The sequence below is a fragment of the Rattus rattus genome, chromosome 10, assembly GCF_011064425.1.
Source record: "Rattus rattus isolate New Zealand chromosome 10, Rrattus_CSIRO_v1, whole genome shotgun sequence".
NCBI lineage: Eukaryota > Metazoa > Chordata > Mammalia > Rodentia > Muridae > Rattus > Rattus rattus.
In genome coordinates this window covers 41677633-41693930 of record NC_046163.1, presented here as the reverse complement: position 1 = coordinate 41693930, position 16298 = coordinate 41677633, and the positions used below count along the sequence as shown (strand labels likewise).

The 16298-nt window shown below is 42.1% G+C and overlaps 1 protein-coding gene and 1 pseudogene across 4 annotated transcripts in view; both read left to right on the top strand.

Moving 5' to 3' along the window:
- Positions 1-16298, top strand: part of Dnm3 (dynamin 3) — a 465110-nt gene that overhangs the window by 64694 nt on the left and 384118 nt on the right. For all 4 annotated transcript variants that reach the window (XM_032914813.1, XM_032914814.1, XM_032914816.1 and 1 more), the window contains exon 2: positions 5231-5304. In XM_032914813.1, coding sequence (XP_032770704.1) covers positions 5231-5304 — 74 coding nt within the window. The remainder of the gene's footprint in view (positions 1-5230; positions 5305-16298) is intronic.
- LOC116911887 lies at positions 4660-4758 on the top strand (annotated as a pseudogene).

The following is a 16298-nucleotide window of genomic DNA, read 5'->3' as shown; positions in this document are numbered from 1 at the left end:
TAGAGAAATTTAAGAAGTTAGTGTGACTATTATGACCATTACTATTACTACTACTATTACTATTAAGACTACTACTCTTGTTGGTCAGGGTCTCACTGTGCACTATATATCCCAGCAGACCTTGAACCCATGATGCTCCATCCTTGGCCTCCCAAGTGCTAGAGTCATAGATGTGAGTATTAGGTCTCATTCTAGCATGATTTTTTAAAAATATAATATAGTACTAATGTATAATTCTCATGAACAAGAGCATGAGGGAGGGAGAGAGGGAGGGAAAGAAGTGCTGATGCTAGTATATGGTAACATCATCTATAACCAAATCTTTCTCTTCCTGTATATTCTGTCTTGACTAGTCGATCACTGTGAGATTTACCATAACCTTTTCACAACCCTATCCATGTTGAGCAGTCATTAAATCCTGCCATTTGTTTCTCCTTCTTTCTATCATTTCTGTCTCGGACCTTTCTCTTATTATCATCTTGAGTGACTGGGACTGGCCACTATCTGTTTTCCTAATCTTACATCTCTCCCTTTTGCAAAACTCTAGTTTTCTGTCATGCATACATGGTAACTTAAAAGCCACCCCTGTCCCAGTCCCTGTTTCTTTCATGGAAGAAGCACACATGGACATAGGAAGGCTTTTGAGGTCCCTTTTCTGTCTTTCTGACACTGCTCATACTTACTCAATGTCCTGGTCTCCACTGGCTTCCCAGTTAAACTATGCGATCACTTCACATTTTTCCTCCGGAGTCATTCATGCAAACAAGACAGGCACTACTTGCCCCGTGTTATTCCTGTACCCTATGTGGAGTGTGTCTACAGTATCTGCCATGCCTAGGCTCAGTATTATTTCCCCTTCAAGACCAGGCTTACACATCATGGAATCAGCTATGGGAATCAGCTTCTAAGAGAGTGTAAGACGCACCTCCATATTTAGGTATAAAAAGTTGTTAAATGTTTATTTATTGGACAGACCATAATGGCCACTCACCTCTCTGTTGAAGGAAGCCATTTCTGTATGTATTTACTGTCCAGAAGGAAATCCTGTGTAAGTTTTCTGGAGACAGCAGCGATCCTCTCCTGATGGGGCTTCCAAAGTCCAACCACTTCCTACTAGAGCAAAACTGCTATTTCTGGGCAATTAAACTTCTGAAAAGGCCACTAAAAATGCTACGAAATCTATTCTTTATCTAGGATGGTGGAAATGATGTTTTTCTTTTTTCTTAGGAATCATGAGAGTAGGAAAAGCATGTCCTTACTGCCTGAAAAACCCATGCTTAGACTGGAATGACAGATACTTCCTTGTTTGATTGTGTGTGTGTGTGTGTGTTTTAAATGGGGCCTCTGCCCCCCTTATCTCCTTATGTGTATGAATTAGACTATAACAAGGAAAATACATGTCTTAAATGAAAACTGCTACTAAAAGTACAGACATTAGCTTCCCTACTTTAATGTAGAAAACTCCCTTCCCCATAAGACATGCTGATGGGAGACAAAAAGCCAACTGTCTATTGCGTGGAAAAAAAAATGAAAATCAAGTGGATGATTGCACTCAGTGGCTAATGAATTATTCAAGATTGTTCGTGTCAGTGCCTGGCTTGGTGTGGATAGAGGCAGGATAACAAGCCGAGCATTCGAGCATTCCAAAACGCTGCAGCTGGTCTGTACCAAGAGAGTAGTTCAAACGGGGTCTGTGGGCCTTGAGCTCAGACTCAATTCATAAAGTGCTAACGTTTTGTAACTAGGGACTTAGAGCACTCACTGCAGGAGAATGCTACAATATTAGGGGAGCACATGATGACTACAATGTAGCAATAATTATGACAATATGGATGTGCATTTTCATGGTGCCTGGGTTTCTAATGGGTTGTCATATGCTGCAATTCATTTGAGCCATATGATCTGGTTTTTAGTTAGAATCACTGATATACATTTAGAGAGAATTTTGCCTGGGCAATGGAGCTGGCATTGAAACCGGAGTTCTTTGTCTCTCCTTTGAGGTCCTATGGACCTTGGCTTACACAGCGGGACATGCGGTTCTAACTTTGCTGGGTCATCAGAAGGAAGTGTGTTTTCAGGGGGCCAGGTTGGCCACCTACCTCTTTATTAGAGAGAGATTTCCCTCCAGCGCTTTGTCTTATATTAGAGGCTCCTGTGAAACAAGAGAGAATTCTGGACAGCCAAACTTTGTCACCCAATGTCTTTACGCCTAGTGAGAGTACGTATTAGGGGCAGACTGTGAATAAGAAAGAGGCTGGACGTCTGATTCCTCTTCTTCCTCATAATACAATGTTAGGCTTGGCTGATTAAAAAAAGGTAGAGAAAAGCATTAGGATATAGGTGGGTTTACTTTCAGCCAGATACCTAAAACCTGTTAGTTGTTGGAAGTATTATCTGTGTTTTATGTCAGTCACACCCGGTGGAGTCGCTGCCAAGACTATATCGTGTAAATGTGCAGTCGCAAACACAAGCTGGAACGGGCTTCTGCAGGACGGTATAAAGTCAAGAAGTCCCTTCACCCTCCTTCCCCTCCTCTCCCTTCCTTTCCCTCTATCCCTCTTTTATTGGAGAACATTTCAGTTTTTAAATGGCAGTATTCAGGCATTTAAGACCCTACATTTCTCTTTGGCATCTAGAAAGCTTCAACCTTCATTCACAGAAACACAGATTATTTTCTCAGCTCTCCACGCTGGTGTTCGGCTTTCCCTTCATTCATTTTGACTTTCAAATGAACTTCTTCCCTCTTGGTTGTAGGCACAGAACATAGCTTCTCTGTTCTGTGTTTTCGTCTCTTTGTTTGAGACAGAGTCTCACTGTGTAGCTTAGCTGGCCTTGAACTCAGGATTCTCCTGCCTCACCTCTCCGAGTGTTGGGCTCACAGATGTACACCACCATGCTCAGTCAAGGCCATTTCATTTATGAATAAAATTACTATTTATTTCAGGAGGCATTTTTTTTTAGTTCACACACAGACGACTTTTCTCAGTCTTTTGCATTTCAACCACATATAGTAATTTCTACATGGTTCTTGGCCCTTAGGGCTAAGGAATACACCACTAGCTCAGTTTAGGGACTGTTCATTATAACAAACTCTTTCAGAACATATTTTAGCATTTACAAAATGATGTTTATGGAGGAAAATTTGCTTGATTTATATCTTTGTGACTCTCCACTGAGAATATCAGTATCTCTGGTGGTTCATGCTTTGAAACATTTCCTCTGACCTGTGTTTATTTACTAAGTTGTTGTGCCTCGAAATTTCATTATATTGAAGCTCTTTTTGAAGCCTCTGTGCTTCTCACAAACCAGTGTGACCCCGGAGTTGGTGAGTAGACCCTTGTCCACGTTAGGGTCTCCTGAGAGTTTACCCCTCCCATCAAGTATTGTGAGTGTTCACCACTGAGGCTGGGTACTGGGTGTTTGTAATTCTAACTTTTAGATGGTCCTAAAGCTCTGTACACACTCCCACTGAGTCATTGAGTCAAAGATTTATTTTGAATAGAATTCTGGGACATTCTCTCCGCACAGTTTCGAGGCATTGTAAATATGCTTAAAAAACTGTGATATAAGCAGGGCCCGAGACCTGAGGATTGCAAGTTCAAGACCTGTCTGGGCTACAGAGTGAGTTCAAGTTTAGTCTGAGCAATGTAGTGAGACCCTATCACAAAATAAAACCTCACAAGAAGGATGCAGATATATGTAGCTCACTGGGAAAGTACTAACACAATTCACCCACAGTCCTCCAAGATCAATTCCCAATACACAGGAACAATAAGAAATCACACCAACACGGACAAAAAGTTGAGATACAGATGTTTATGGAGTTTTTGATATTGTAGAATCAATAATGATGCATGTGATGTTGCAATATTTTCTTTGCTGTAGGTATATTGGTGTGGTTTAACCTATGTGAACATGTCATTTTCAACACAATCTTTTTTGAAAATCCCCCTCCTGACAGGAATTAAAAACAACTAAGAAAATATTGAAGTTGCAATATTTTTCTAGTGTTAATTTCTATGACATAATAATCACTTCCATTTGAGACTACATTTTGTGAGTCTCTTTCTTCTTTTTTTATTGGTTACTTTATTTATTTACATTTCAAATGTTATTATCCTTCCCAGTTTCCCCTCTGCAAACCCTCTAACCATCCCGCTCCCCCTGCTCCATGAGGGAGCTCCCCCACCTACCCATCCACTCCTGCCTCACCACACGAGCATTCCCCTATGTTGGAGCATCTAGTCTCCACTGGATCAAGGGCCCCCCCTCCCACTGATGCCAGACAATGCCCTCCTCTGCTACATGTGCAGCTGGGTGATGGGTCCCTCCATGTGTACTCTTTGGTTGGTGGTTTAGTACATGGGAGATCTGGGGTGTCTAGTTGGGTGATAATGTTCTTCCTATTGGGTTGCAAACGACTTCAGCTTCTTCAGTCCTTCTCCTCACTCCTCCATTGTGGTCCCTGTGTTCAGTTCGATGATTGGTTGTGAGCATCCACCTCTGTATTTGTCAGGTTCTTTCAGTGCCTCTCAGGGGACAGCCATACCAGGCTCCTGTCAGCAAGTGCTTCTTAGCATCAGCAATAGTGTCTGGGTTTGGTGTCTGCAGATGAGATGGATCCCTAGGTGGGGCAGTCTTTGGATGACCTTTCCTTCAGTCTCTGTACACATATACTAAAATTGGAATGATACAGAAACGATTAGCATGCCCCTGTGCAAAGATGCCATGCAAATTCATGAAGCATTCCATATTCTTGTGGGTCTTTTTATTGGAGAAAATTTTAGGATATTTAGGAAATACGCTATCATTCACCCTCTTCAAAATAGCCAGCACTTTGATGGTGCTAATGTTGATGTTGATGCCAAAGCCATTACTGATTTTGCAGTTATCAGAAGTTCTGAGATCAATTTCAGTATCGGACCATTTGAAAAATCCAAATTCTCAGAAAGTGAAACCAAATGGACAACCCAGGGAAACTTAAGCAAGCCTTTATTAATCCTACCTAGGTAAACGAGTGGTGTATTTTATTGAGGAAACTATGCAACAAGAGATCAGTTGCTGATGTGAGCTTTATTTTGCCTTGAACTTTGCAAGTACAGCTTTCATAGATGAGTCTCGTTGTCTTGAGACAGAGAATACACTGAAAGATTGGAGACTCAAAGAATTACCGTGGAGCCAGTTTACAATCCCACAATGCCTTCATCTACTGTTTCTTGTTTGTTTCCAGGGACTTTCTTCCTCGAGGCTCGGGCATTGTGACCAGACGACCGCTTGTACTCCAGCTTGTCACCTCTAAAGCAGGTAGGTGATTAGTGAGGACGTTTACTGTGTGCATGCACATACCCCATGGTGACCGTCACACTCATTCCTAGGCACTAGACATACCAACAAATCACTTCTAAAACCACTGTGAGCAGCTGCCGGCATTTCTTTCTAGAATGTTCTTTGTTCTTTTGATTCCTTTGATTACAGCGAAGAGGAAGTCTTACATGCATTTAGATTTCTAGCACTGGTTTCTTTTGCCAAGAAAACACTGTAATCCACCTATATAAATTCATAGTGCCAAATAATTATGGATGCTCCTTGGTGTATATTCTTTCTGCAAGTAGGTATATTCTGTGCGTAACTACTTTTCCATACAATTAAATTCTTTAGGTAACTAGACAGTTCTAGTGGTTAAAGAGCACTTCCTTGTCTTTCAGAGGACATGAGTTCATTTCCCAGTACCCGAGTCAGGTGACTCCAAACCTGCAGCTTCAGGTTCAGGGAATTCAATACCCTCTTCCGGCCTTTGTGAGCACTGTGTTCATGTGCCCATAATCAGGTACACATGTGCGTATAATTACACTGTAAAGGTCCAGCTGCAGTGTCTACTCATAGATAACCAACCAACTGCCAGGCATCATTTGTCTAGAAGACCACTCTTTGTGCCTCATGTGTTCCGAAGATCCTTGGATCTCTATTACTGCCTTTATACCAATACTGTATTACATAATACCTTTGCTCTGTGATATATATATATATATATATATATATATATATATATATATATATAACTTTAGAAAGTGGTACTTCTATTTTATTCTTTTGTTTCAAGACCACTTTAGCTACCCTGAGTCCAAATTCTACACAAATCTCTAGACTCATTTGTTTTAACCAAAAAAATGTGAGATTATATTTTTAACTTCTGAAAAACCAGTTAATGTAACAATGCATTGTGTCAACCGAGTTAAAAACATCAAAACCCACAGGATTGTCTCAGTAGGCTCAGCGAAAAGCGTTCCACATTGCTGTGGAAAACTTTAGTATATTAGAAATAGAGGGGCGATTCCTCAGCCTAATGCTCGTGTGAAAACTCCTCAGCTAACACACCTAATGGCAGAACAGAATGCTTTCTAAGACAGTGGTCCTCAACCTTCCCAATGCCTTGACCCTTTGATACAGGTCCTCATGTTATGGTGACCCCAACCGTAAAATCATTCTCGTTGCTGTTTTATAACCATGGTTTTGTAACTGTTACAAATTACAGTGTAAACGTTTTTGGAGACAGAGATTAGTCAAGGCAGTCATGACCCGCAGGCTGAGAACCACTGCTTTAAGATGAAGAATAACATAAACATGTTTGTTCCTATCAATTCTAGCCTATATTGTCTTGAAAGTCTTAGTGAAAGAGACTTGCCAAGAGAAAGAAATAAAAGATTTCTAGGTTGGAAAGGCTGAAGTAAAATGGTGTCTATTTACAGATGGTTCATGGTGCATATGGAGAATATGAAGGAATCACTAATATGCTATTAGAACTAGTAGATGAGATCCAGATGTTGCAAATTTCAAGATCAATATGTCAAACTCAATTATATTATGTCCACTTGCAATGAACGATCTACAAATAAAATTTAAAAACCAGTCCCACTTATGCTAGCCCTGAAAAGAGTACAACACTCAAGAACAAAACAAACATTTAACAAAATGAATGTGAAATAGGGATTAGGGAGATGGCTCATTGAGTCAAAGTGTTTGCTCTGCAAACAGGAAAACCTGAGTTCAAATCCATAGCACCCGTATAAACGCTAGGCATGGCTGCATTGACCAGGGAGACAGAGGCAGGTAAATCTCAAGAGCTTGCTGAACATCCAGCCTAGCCAAAACAATGTCTCTCAAACTGAGCTTCCTGTTTAGTGAAAAACCTTGTCTCTCAAACTGAGTAAGATTTTGTCGTGTATATGCGCAACATTTTCATCATTATTGATGGTTGTCTACACTGATTCCAGAATGATCCCTATCAGTGGTACCAAGATGGTGTAATAGTAGCATGTCTATTCTGGGGGTAACCGTAACCCCTGCTCTCTCTCTGAATTTGAGGACAACTCTATAGGAGGGAATTAATACTTGATATTGTAGACCTAGTCTAGAACCCATGGCTAACGGGGCCTTAAGCCCTAGCGGGGAGCTATAGCACGGTTTAACCTGCTGTCTAAATACTTGTTTTGGTTGGGAGGTTTTTAATGACTCTTTCTATTTCCTTATGGAATATGGGCCTGTTTAGAAAGTTTACCTGCTCTTGATTTAACTTTGGTATGTGGTGGTATCTCTCTAGAAAACCATCCATTTCATCTAGATTTTTCAGTTTTGTTGAGTAGAGGTTTTTGTAGTAGGATCTGATGATTTTTTTTCAATTTTTTCCATTTCTGTTGTGATGTCTCCCTTTTCATTTCTGATTTTGTGAATTTGGCTACTGCCTCTGGGCCCTTTGGTTAGTTTGGCTAGGGATTTACCTATCTTGTTGATTCTCTCAAAGAACCAGCTTTTGGTTTTGCTGATTCTTTGTATTGTTCTCTTTGTTTCTGTTTGATTGATTTCAGCCCTGAGTGACTATTTCCTGCCTTCTACTCCTCTTGTGTGAGTTTGCTTCTTTTTGTTCTAGAGCTCTAGGATGTGCTGTTAAGTTGTTAGTGTAAAATCCCTCGAATTTCTTTAATAGGGCACTTAGAGCTATGAATTTTCCTCCTAGCACTGTTTTCATTGTGTCCCATAAATTTGGGTATGATGTATCAACATTTTTGCTAAATTCCAGGAAGTCTTTAATTTCTTTCTTTATTTCTTCCCTAACCAAGCTATCATATATGTGGGTTTTCTGTTGTTTCTGCTGTTATTAAAGATCAGCCTTAGGTCATGGTGGTCTGATAGGATGAATGGGATTACTTCAATCTTCTTGTATCGGTTAAGGGTTGTTTTGTGACCAATTATGTGGTTGATTTTGGAGAAGGTACCATGAGGTGCTGAGAAGAAGGTGTATTTTTTTTTTTTTTAGGGTGAAATGTTCTGTAGATATCTGTTAAATCCATTTGGTTCATAAACTCTGTTAGTTTCACTGTGTCTCTGTTTAATTTCTGTTTCAAGGACCTGACCTGTCCATTGGTAAGACTAGGGTGTTGAAGTCCCCCACTATTATTGTGTGGGATTCAATGTGTGTTTTGAGCTTTAGTAAAGTTTCATTTATGAATGTGGGTGTCCTTGCATTCGAGGCAGAGATATTCAGAATTGAGAATTTCTCTTGGTGAATTTTCCCTTTGATGAATATGCTATGTCCTTCCTCATCATGCTTGATAACTTCTGGTTGAAAGTCTATTTTTTTGGAAATTAGGATGGTGACCCCAGCTTGTTTCTTGGGATCATTTGCTTGGAAAACCTTTTTCCATCCTTTATCTTTGAGATAGTGTCTGTCTTTCTTATTGAGGTGTGTTTCTTGTATGCTGTAAAATGCTGGATCTTGTTTGCATATCCAGTCTGTTAGTTATGTCTTTTTATAGGTGAGTTGAGTCCATTAATATTGAGAGATACTAAAGACAGATGACTGTTGGTTCCTGTTATATTTGCTTTTGTAGGTGGCTTTATGTGCCTGTAGTTCTCTCCTTTTGGCTTCTTTGTGAGATGGTTAATATCTTGTTTTTTGTTTGGTGTAGGCACCTTCCTTGGTTGGAGTTTTCTTTCTAGGATCCTCTGTAGGCATGGATTGGTAGATAGATACTGTTTGAAATTGGTTTTGTCCTGGAATATTTTGGTTTCTCCATCTATGTTGATTGAGAATTTTGCTGGGTTTCGTAGCCTGGGTTGGCATTTATGTTCTCTTAGAGTTTGCAAGACCTCTGACCAGTCTCTTCTGGCTTTCATAGCCTCTGTTGAGAAGTCTGGTGTAATTCTAATAGGTTTACCTTTGTATGTTACTTGGCCCTTTTTTTGTATGTTATGTTACTTGCAGCTTTTAATATTTATTTTTTTGTTCTGTGGGTTTAGTGTTTTAATTATTATGTGATGAGAGGATTTTCTTTTCTGGTCCCATTTGTTTGGTGTTCTATAGGCTTCTTGTACCTTTATGGCCACCTGTCTTTAGATTGGGAAAGTTTTCTTCTATGATTTTGGTGAAGACTTTTTCAGGTCCTTTGAGCTGGGAATCTTCATTCTCCTCTATTCCAATTATTCTTAGATTTGGTCTTTTCATTGTGTTCTGAATTTCCTGGATGTTTAGGTTAGGAGTTTTTTATGTTTTGATTTTTTTTGACTATTGTGTCAATCTCTTCTAAGCTATCTCCTACACTTGAGATTCTCTCTTCTATCTCTTGTATTCTGTTGGCGATACTTAGATCTGCAATTCTTGACTTATTTCCTAGGTTTTCCATTTCCAGGTTTGCCTCCATTTGTGCTTTCTTTATTGTTTCTACTTCCACTTTAAGGTCTTGGACTGCTGTATGCAATTCCTTCACCTGTTTGTGTTTTCCTGTATTTCTTTAAGGGATTTATTTGTTTTCTCTTTAAGGGATTCTACCTGTTTTCCTGTATTTTTTCATTGAGTTATTTATATCGCCCTTAAAGGACTCTTTTATCTTCATGAGATAGGATTTTAGGTCAGCTTCCTGATTTTCAGGTATGTTGGTGTATTCAGGGCTTGCTGTGGTGGGTGAAGTGGGTTCTGATGATGGCCACATATATTGGCTTGTGTTGCTTATGGTCTTGCACTTGCTTCTGTTCATCTGGTTATCCCCTGGAGTTTACTGGTCTGGGTGACTCTGGAGTCTGCCTCTTTTGTCCCTGGGTTGCCACAGGTCTCCTGGTAGGCCTGTGGCCCTAGCTATAGCAAACCTCCTGTGGGACCTTCCAACTGGAGGGTATTCAGAGGGGCAGAGATGCTGCTGATTTGTTGCTCTGGCTGCAGTAGATCTCCTGAGAGGGCTTCAGACTGTTGGGTCTTCAGAGGAGCACTCAAATTGTTGTCCTGTGTGAAGCTGTTCTCCAGGGGGGGGCCTGTGGGCTGTGGTTTCTGTTTCCCTGTTTGCAGCAGAACTCCAGCAAAACTCAAAAGGCTTTCAGTCTTTTGAGTCAGTTGTCCAGTATGCCACAGAGCCCCTAGGAGGTCTTCAGACTGTGGTGTTGGTTGCCCAGTTGCAGTGTTTACAAAGAGGTACTCCTGGAAGCCTTCAAGCTGTGGTGTACTGGGTGCAGTGGATCTCCTGGGATGTCTCCAGCTGTGGTGTCAGATGCCCTGGGTGTGGCAAATCTTCTGGGATGCCTGAGGATGTGGTATCAAATGCTCTGAGTGCAATGGACCCTCTGGTATGCCTCAGGATATAGCCTCTTCCTGGGAGCAGACTAGCTAGCAGTCTGTCCCAGCAGAAAGGACCAGGTGGAAGGAGCAAACCCTTCTTAAAGAACTGTGTGCCACCAGGCAAACTTCACTCGCATTGTGGAACTTGCCATCTAGTCAAAACCAGTCAAAGCAAGTCCACAGAATATTATATAACAAGAAAGAGGATCAATTAGCACTTAGAAGGGGGAGGCAAGCTTGAGAACAGTTTACTCTATGTAGTGAGTTTTAGTCCAGCCATGGGGACATAGTGAGAGCCTAGCTCAATGAATAGAAACACAAACAAACAAACAAACAAAAAAACCCACTAACAAAATCAAAGAGGAGGAGAAGGAGGAGAAGGATGAGAAGGAGGAAGAGAGACAGAAAAGGAAGCAAGGGAAAAGAGGGCTGGCGTGGAATCGTGTAGCATATGTACTTGAAGTTTAACTGGTGGTGGAGGGGTGGACAGTAGGTGTGGAAGTGCAGGGACTGAGAAGGAGACGGAGGAAAACAGTAAAGACCCAGTGCTGCTGCAATAGTCAGAAAGAAGAAGGCTGCTGGGGGCTTGGCCATCATTGGCCAGAGAGAGGACTTTCATGAGAACACAATGGGAGGATTAGAACTTCAAGTAAGGCCAGGGCTAGAACAACTGAGGGATGGAGGGTGCGCTAAGAGAGAGCTCCTCTACCTGTGTGCAAAAAGCAGGAGCTTCTACAGTGGAGGGTGGGTTGAGTGGGGGAGAGGGGCAGACAAACCTGTGCCCGGACTGAGTTCAGACTCCTTCAGTGGTCTTCTTGTCATGCATTTGTTGGCTTCAGGAAGAGGCCAGCATTTGCTGGGAATCAAAATCTTCTCTTCCTAGTTCCCTCAATTATGACTTACGTTCTTTTCAACCATACACTGCTCCCACTTGTGACAAAGACACCTCTTATGTTTAACTCTAAATGTATTATTTACTGCTTGTCCTGGCAGTGAAGACTTTATCCCTAATTTTAAACACAGTGAGTAGGCCCCACATGGTTTTTGTATTCTATTCAATCATTCATTGTGACAGCCATTTAACAACAAGCATGACCATCCTGCCATGTTTCACCATGTTTCCGTTCCTACCCTACATCTACTATTAGCAACTAGCTCTTCTCTTTTTCCAAGCCCTTTTCTGCTCTGGACAGTTTGATATTTATTGCTTAACCTTTGCAAGAGTTTTTCTGAGGTAGAACGTTGATTCCCACTTTGGAAAAAGAGACTCAGCAAAGTTAAACAGTCTCTCCACAACCCCAGCGCTGGCTGGAGTACAGATTGTTGGTATCCATAGGATAGTATAATTCCAGTGTTTACTAAATGCTGTGATGAAAATCCTTATATACAATTAATGTATGTTCATAAAACATCATATACAATGCAAAATGAAAGGCGCAGGGGGTTTTAGTGCTTGCTTTTTTATATTCTAGAACATACCGTATATTTTATCTCTTAGCTAATTTTTAAGTTCCTCCTAGTTTCTAACATGCTATCCATTAAGTAGCACTTAGCTTCCTGTTCCCGTCACCTGCTGTACTGGTTGCTACATCAGACAACCAATTAGTGCTGTGACCTTTACCGCACATCATTTGCTTCAGGACACTTAGTGCTTAGGGTGGAAGAGCATTCCAAGAAGTCATTTGTGGAGAAAGCGAGGAAAAGAATGACCTGTCTTCTACTAATAAAGGTGGTCACTGTAAAACACCGTAGGGTCTTCTATTAATAAAGGTGAACACATGAAGGAACGGTCACTGTAAAACACCGTAGGAGTATTTCTAAGGTGTGACCCAGGAGCTGAGAGCCTGGAAGGACATTGGTCAGTGTCAGATGAAGCCTGCAATGTCAGTGGGGAGGGAGATAACAGGCCACCATCCGCTGCTCTGCAAAATCAGAGAGGAGTTGGCCAATGCTACGAGCCAGGGCTTTTCCCAGACTAGGGAGCCAGTTAGTGAGTATCTGTCAGCCCCCACCGCTTTACTGGATCCTAACACCGGACCAAATGCTTTGCATGAGCAACTGGGGGCATGGACCATGTTCCAACGCGTTCATTTTCAGACGGAGTCGTTTGTAATGTAATAATTCTCTACTCCAACCTGAAGCAGAAAGTGGCTTTTTAAAGATGTTAATCCAACTCACTCTGTGTTAAAGGCCCCTGCAAACACGAAAGTGAATTCTGTGGATCAATGACTGCCTGAGAACCTTTCTATGGAGAGTGTCTCTCAGAATGCTGTTATACTGTTTGTTCTGCTTCATTTCAATGTTAGTGTAAAAAATTAAAAATCAGCAGTTACAAAGATGAGTTGATGGCTACTGCTCACAATATAGAAATATTCTTTCCTTTGTGAGAAGCCCCCTGGCTGCTTTCAGCTTTTATGTACTCTAAACATAAATCTATTAAAAGTTGACCCAGCATCTTCAAATCTCGGGTGCTATACAGTATAAAATGTGTCTGTGACATCTGGTTTTAATATTTTTCCATGCACTAGAATCACCTGAGTAGGGAGCTGTACCAGAGGAATTGTGGGGAATGCTTTAATGTAGGGAGTCCAACCCACTTTGGGCGGTGCCATCCCTAGGCCTGTGGGGCTGATCTGTATAAGAAAGCTAGCTGAGCCAGGTGGCGGTGGTGTGACACACCTTTAATCCTGGCACTTAGGAGGCAGAAGCATGCAGATCTCTGTGAGTTGTAGACCTGTTTTCAAGGGCAGCCTGGTCTACAGAGTGAGTTCCAGGATAGCCAGAGCTACACAGTGAAATTATCTTAGAGTTTCTGCTGCTGTGAAGAGACACCATGACCAAGGCAACTCTTATAAAGGACAACATTTAATTGGGGGTGGCTTACAGTGAAGAGGTTGTTTATTATCACCGTGGTGGAGAGCTTGCCGGTATGCATGCAGACATGGTACTAGAGGAAGAGCTAGGAGTTGATCTGCAGACAGTAGAAGGAGACTGTGAGCCACACTGGGCGTAGCTTGAGCATGTGAGACCTCAAAGCCCTCCCCCCACAGTGACACACTTTCTCTAACAAAAGCACGTATTCCAATAGTGCAGCTCCCTATGGGCGAAGCATTTATAAACGGGAGTCTATATGGGTCATACCTACTCAAAACATCACATAACACAAACTCTGTCTCAAAAACCAGAACACACACACACACACACACACACACACACACACACACACACACACACACACGAAAGAAAGAGAGAGAGAGAGAGAGAGAGAGAGAGAGAGAGAGAGAGAGAGAGAGAGAGTTTAATAGCCGGAGGGAGCAAGCCAGTTAACAAAGCCAGTTAACGCGCATTTCTGAGAACACTTCTTTAACCCCAGCCCTGACCTCTGTGGTCTCACCTTTGAGTTTCTGTGGTAACTTTCCTCAGTGGCAGACATAAACTAAAACTAAATAAGATAAACCTCTTGTTCTTCCAAGCTCGCTTTGGTCAGTGTTTTATCATAGCAACAGAAAGCAAACCAGGACGGCATCCATGTTGAAATAAGTTGTATACGGCTTGTAGTTTATTACAGAATGGTTGTCAGTATTTTGAATTCTTGGTTGCAGCTGCTATACACAATCATTTTAATAAGGACTGATAGCCAGTAAGGGGATTCGAACCTTTGCTGGAGGCTGATGGAGAGGTGATGTGTGGATTGATGTCTATATGCACGTGAGGGTGGGCACCAGATAAGGCAAGCCCTGTGATTGGGCAGTGAAAAAGAAAGGCGGGGACAGAGTTTTTGAGAGGCCAAGGAGATAGGAGAAGGGAGAAGAAGGAAGATGGAGGAGGAGAAGGATGACCCACCCCTGTGTGACTTTAATTAGCCACATGATATACGAATATCATATAAGGGATGGATTATTACAGGACAATTTGTCTTATCTACATGGGCAGTTTATATCAATATCAATTGGCTCTGAGTTTATTGTGTGGATATTTGGTGGAATGAGAATTTACTGATATAAATCTGATTGATAAATTACAAGCTTCTAGAGTTTTGATTTTACCGGGACGGTGGAAATTGTGACAATAACCACAGGGAATGGGTGCTGGGATTGTGAACAGAGTTCATGGCAGAGAATCACAAGAGGGCAGCCGCTGCTGGGGCCAGAGAGTAGCCAACGTGGGGCTAGCCATGGAGGCAGTGACCACCGGGGACAGAGAGTAGCAGGAGGTAGCATGGCCTGGGGCCTGGCATCCTTTCCTGTTATTTACTGCAACAGGGTGTGTGTGTGTGTGTGTGTGTGTGTGTGTGTGTGTGTGTGTGTGTGTGTGTGTGTGTATGCAGTCAGGGGCTCTAGGAGCAGCAGCCGCCATTGAGAAGGTGAGCCCCCCTTTTTACTGTCAGGCAGGACTCTTCCTTTCAGCCAGAGAGCACTGTGGTTGGGTGGTACTGAATAAGGCGTGTTTGTGGGGATTGCCAAAGGAATCACTACATCTGAGGCAAAGTTGGGGCTCCCATGGCTGCCTGGAAGACACCGTTAGCCCAGCCTGACTTTGAGCCCTGATTCGTGTGCAGTGACCAGGGGTTTTTCTTCTAGTTTCATAGATTAGCTATGGACAATAGAAATACTAGGGTGACATCACTGAGAACATTCGAAAACTTTGTCTCCCAGTACACGTTCAGACAGCCGAGCCTGATCAAAGCTGGCCTTCCGGAGCAAGGCAGCCTGCTTTCCACAAAGGATGGAATGCTAGTTTTCTCGGTAACAAATTAACCTCACGGTAAAAGCAAAAGCATGCATTTCTGAGAACATTTTCTCAAGAGCAGCTCTGACCTTGTCGGGTTCCCTGCTGGCTCTGTTGCTCTTCATAGGAAGTGCAGGTTATAATTCTTTTGGCTGAGGTTATTTTTCAAATTCAGTGCACACGGATGCCGTGGGGAGTGTCTTCAAGATATTCAGAGTTTTGATTCACTGACTCTGGGTAGGGCTCAGGAGCTGTATTTTAAACAGTCACCTCTGGGTGCTTAGAAGCACATTCTAAGACTGGCAGTTTTGCCCAATCTCTTCACTTAGCTGACGCTCCCTTTCTCCTTTAATAGGATCATTTGTTTGGGACATGACATTGTCCTCTTGAAATATGTCTCCAAGAATCCACACAGGAATTTATGCCTATGCGGTGGTGTGGCAGGCACTCATTCTGTGCTGAGCTGTAATGTCCTGCTCCTTGGATGGGCAGTTTAGACACAGGCACCCTGACTCGGCATCTCAAGAGTTTAAGGGCTTCATGGTCTATCAGAGGTTGAGATCCTAAAAGCCCCAAGTTGAGTTGCCATGGAGCTGATTGACTTTATAGGAGGGGATCTGCAGCTAATTTGCCTCCACTAAGTGGGACCTTGCCTCCTTTTTCCTCAAATGTCCAGAATCTCCATTGGCCCCTGAGTATCTCATGGATATCAAGTACAAAAGTCTGTTTCTGGGAAATTTAACTAGGAAAAATAAACCAGGAAATATGCGGTGGAAGAATCAAACCGGGAACAACAGTTGAGTTTTCAAAAGGAGGTGAAGACTGGAAGGAATCAAAGGTGTCCGTCGTTCGGAGAGAGCTTTGGAATATCTTCTTAGCATAGTGGATACTGTGAAGATAAATAAATTCCCAAAGGTTTTTGGTGAGAGAACATACTTGTTAAGTGGACAGAAATGTGCCTGCTATACTC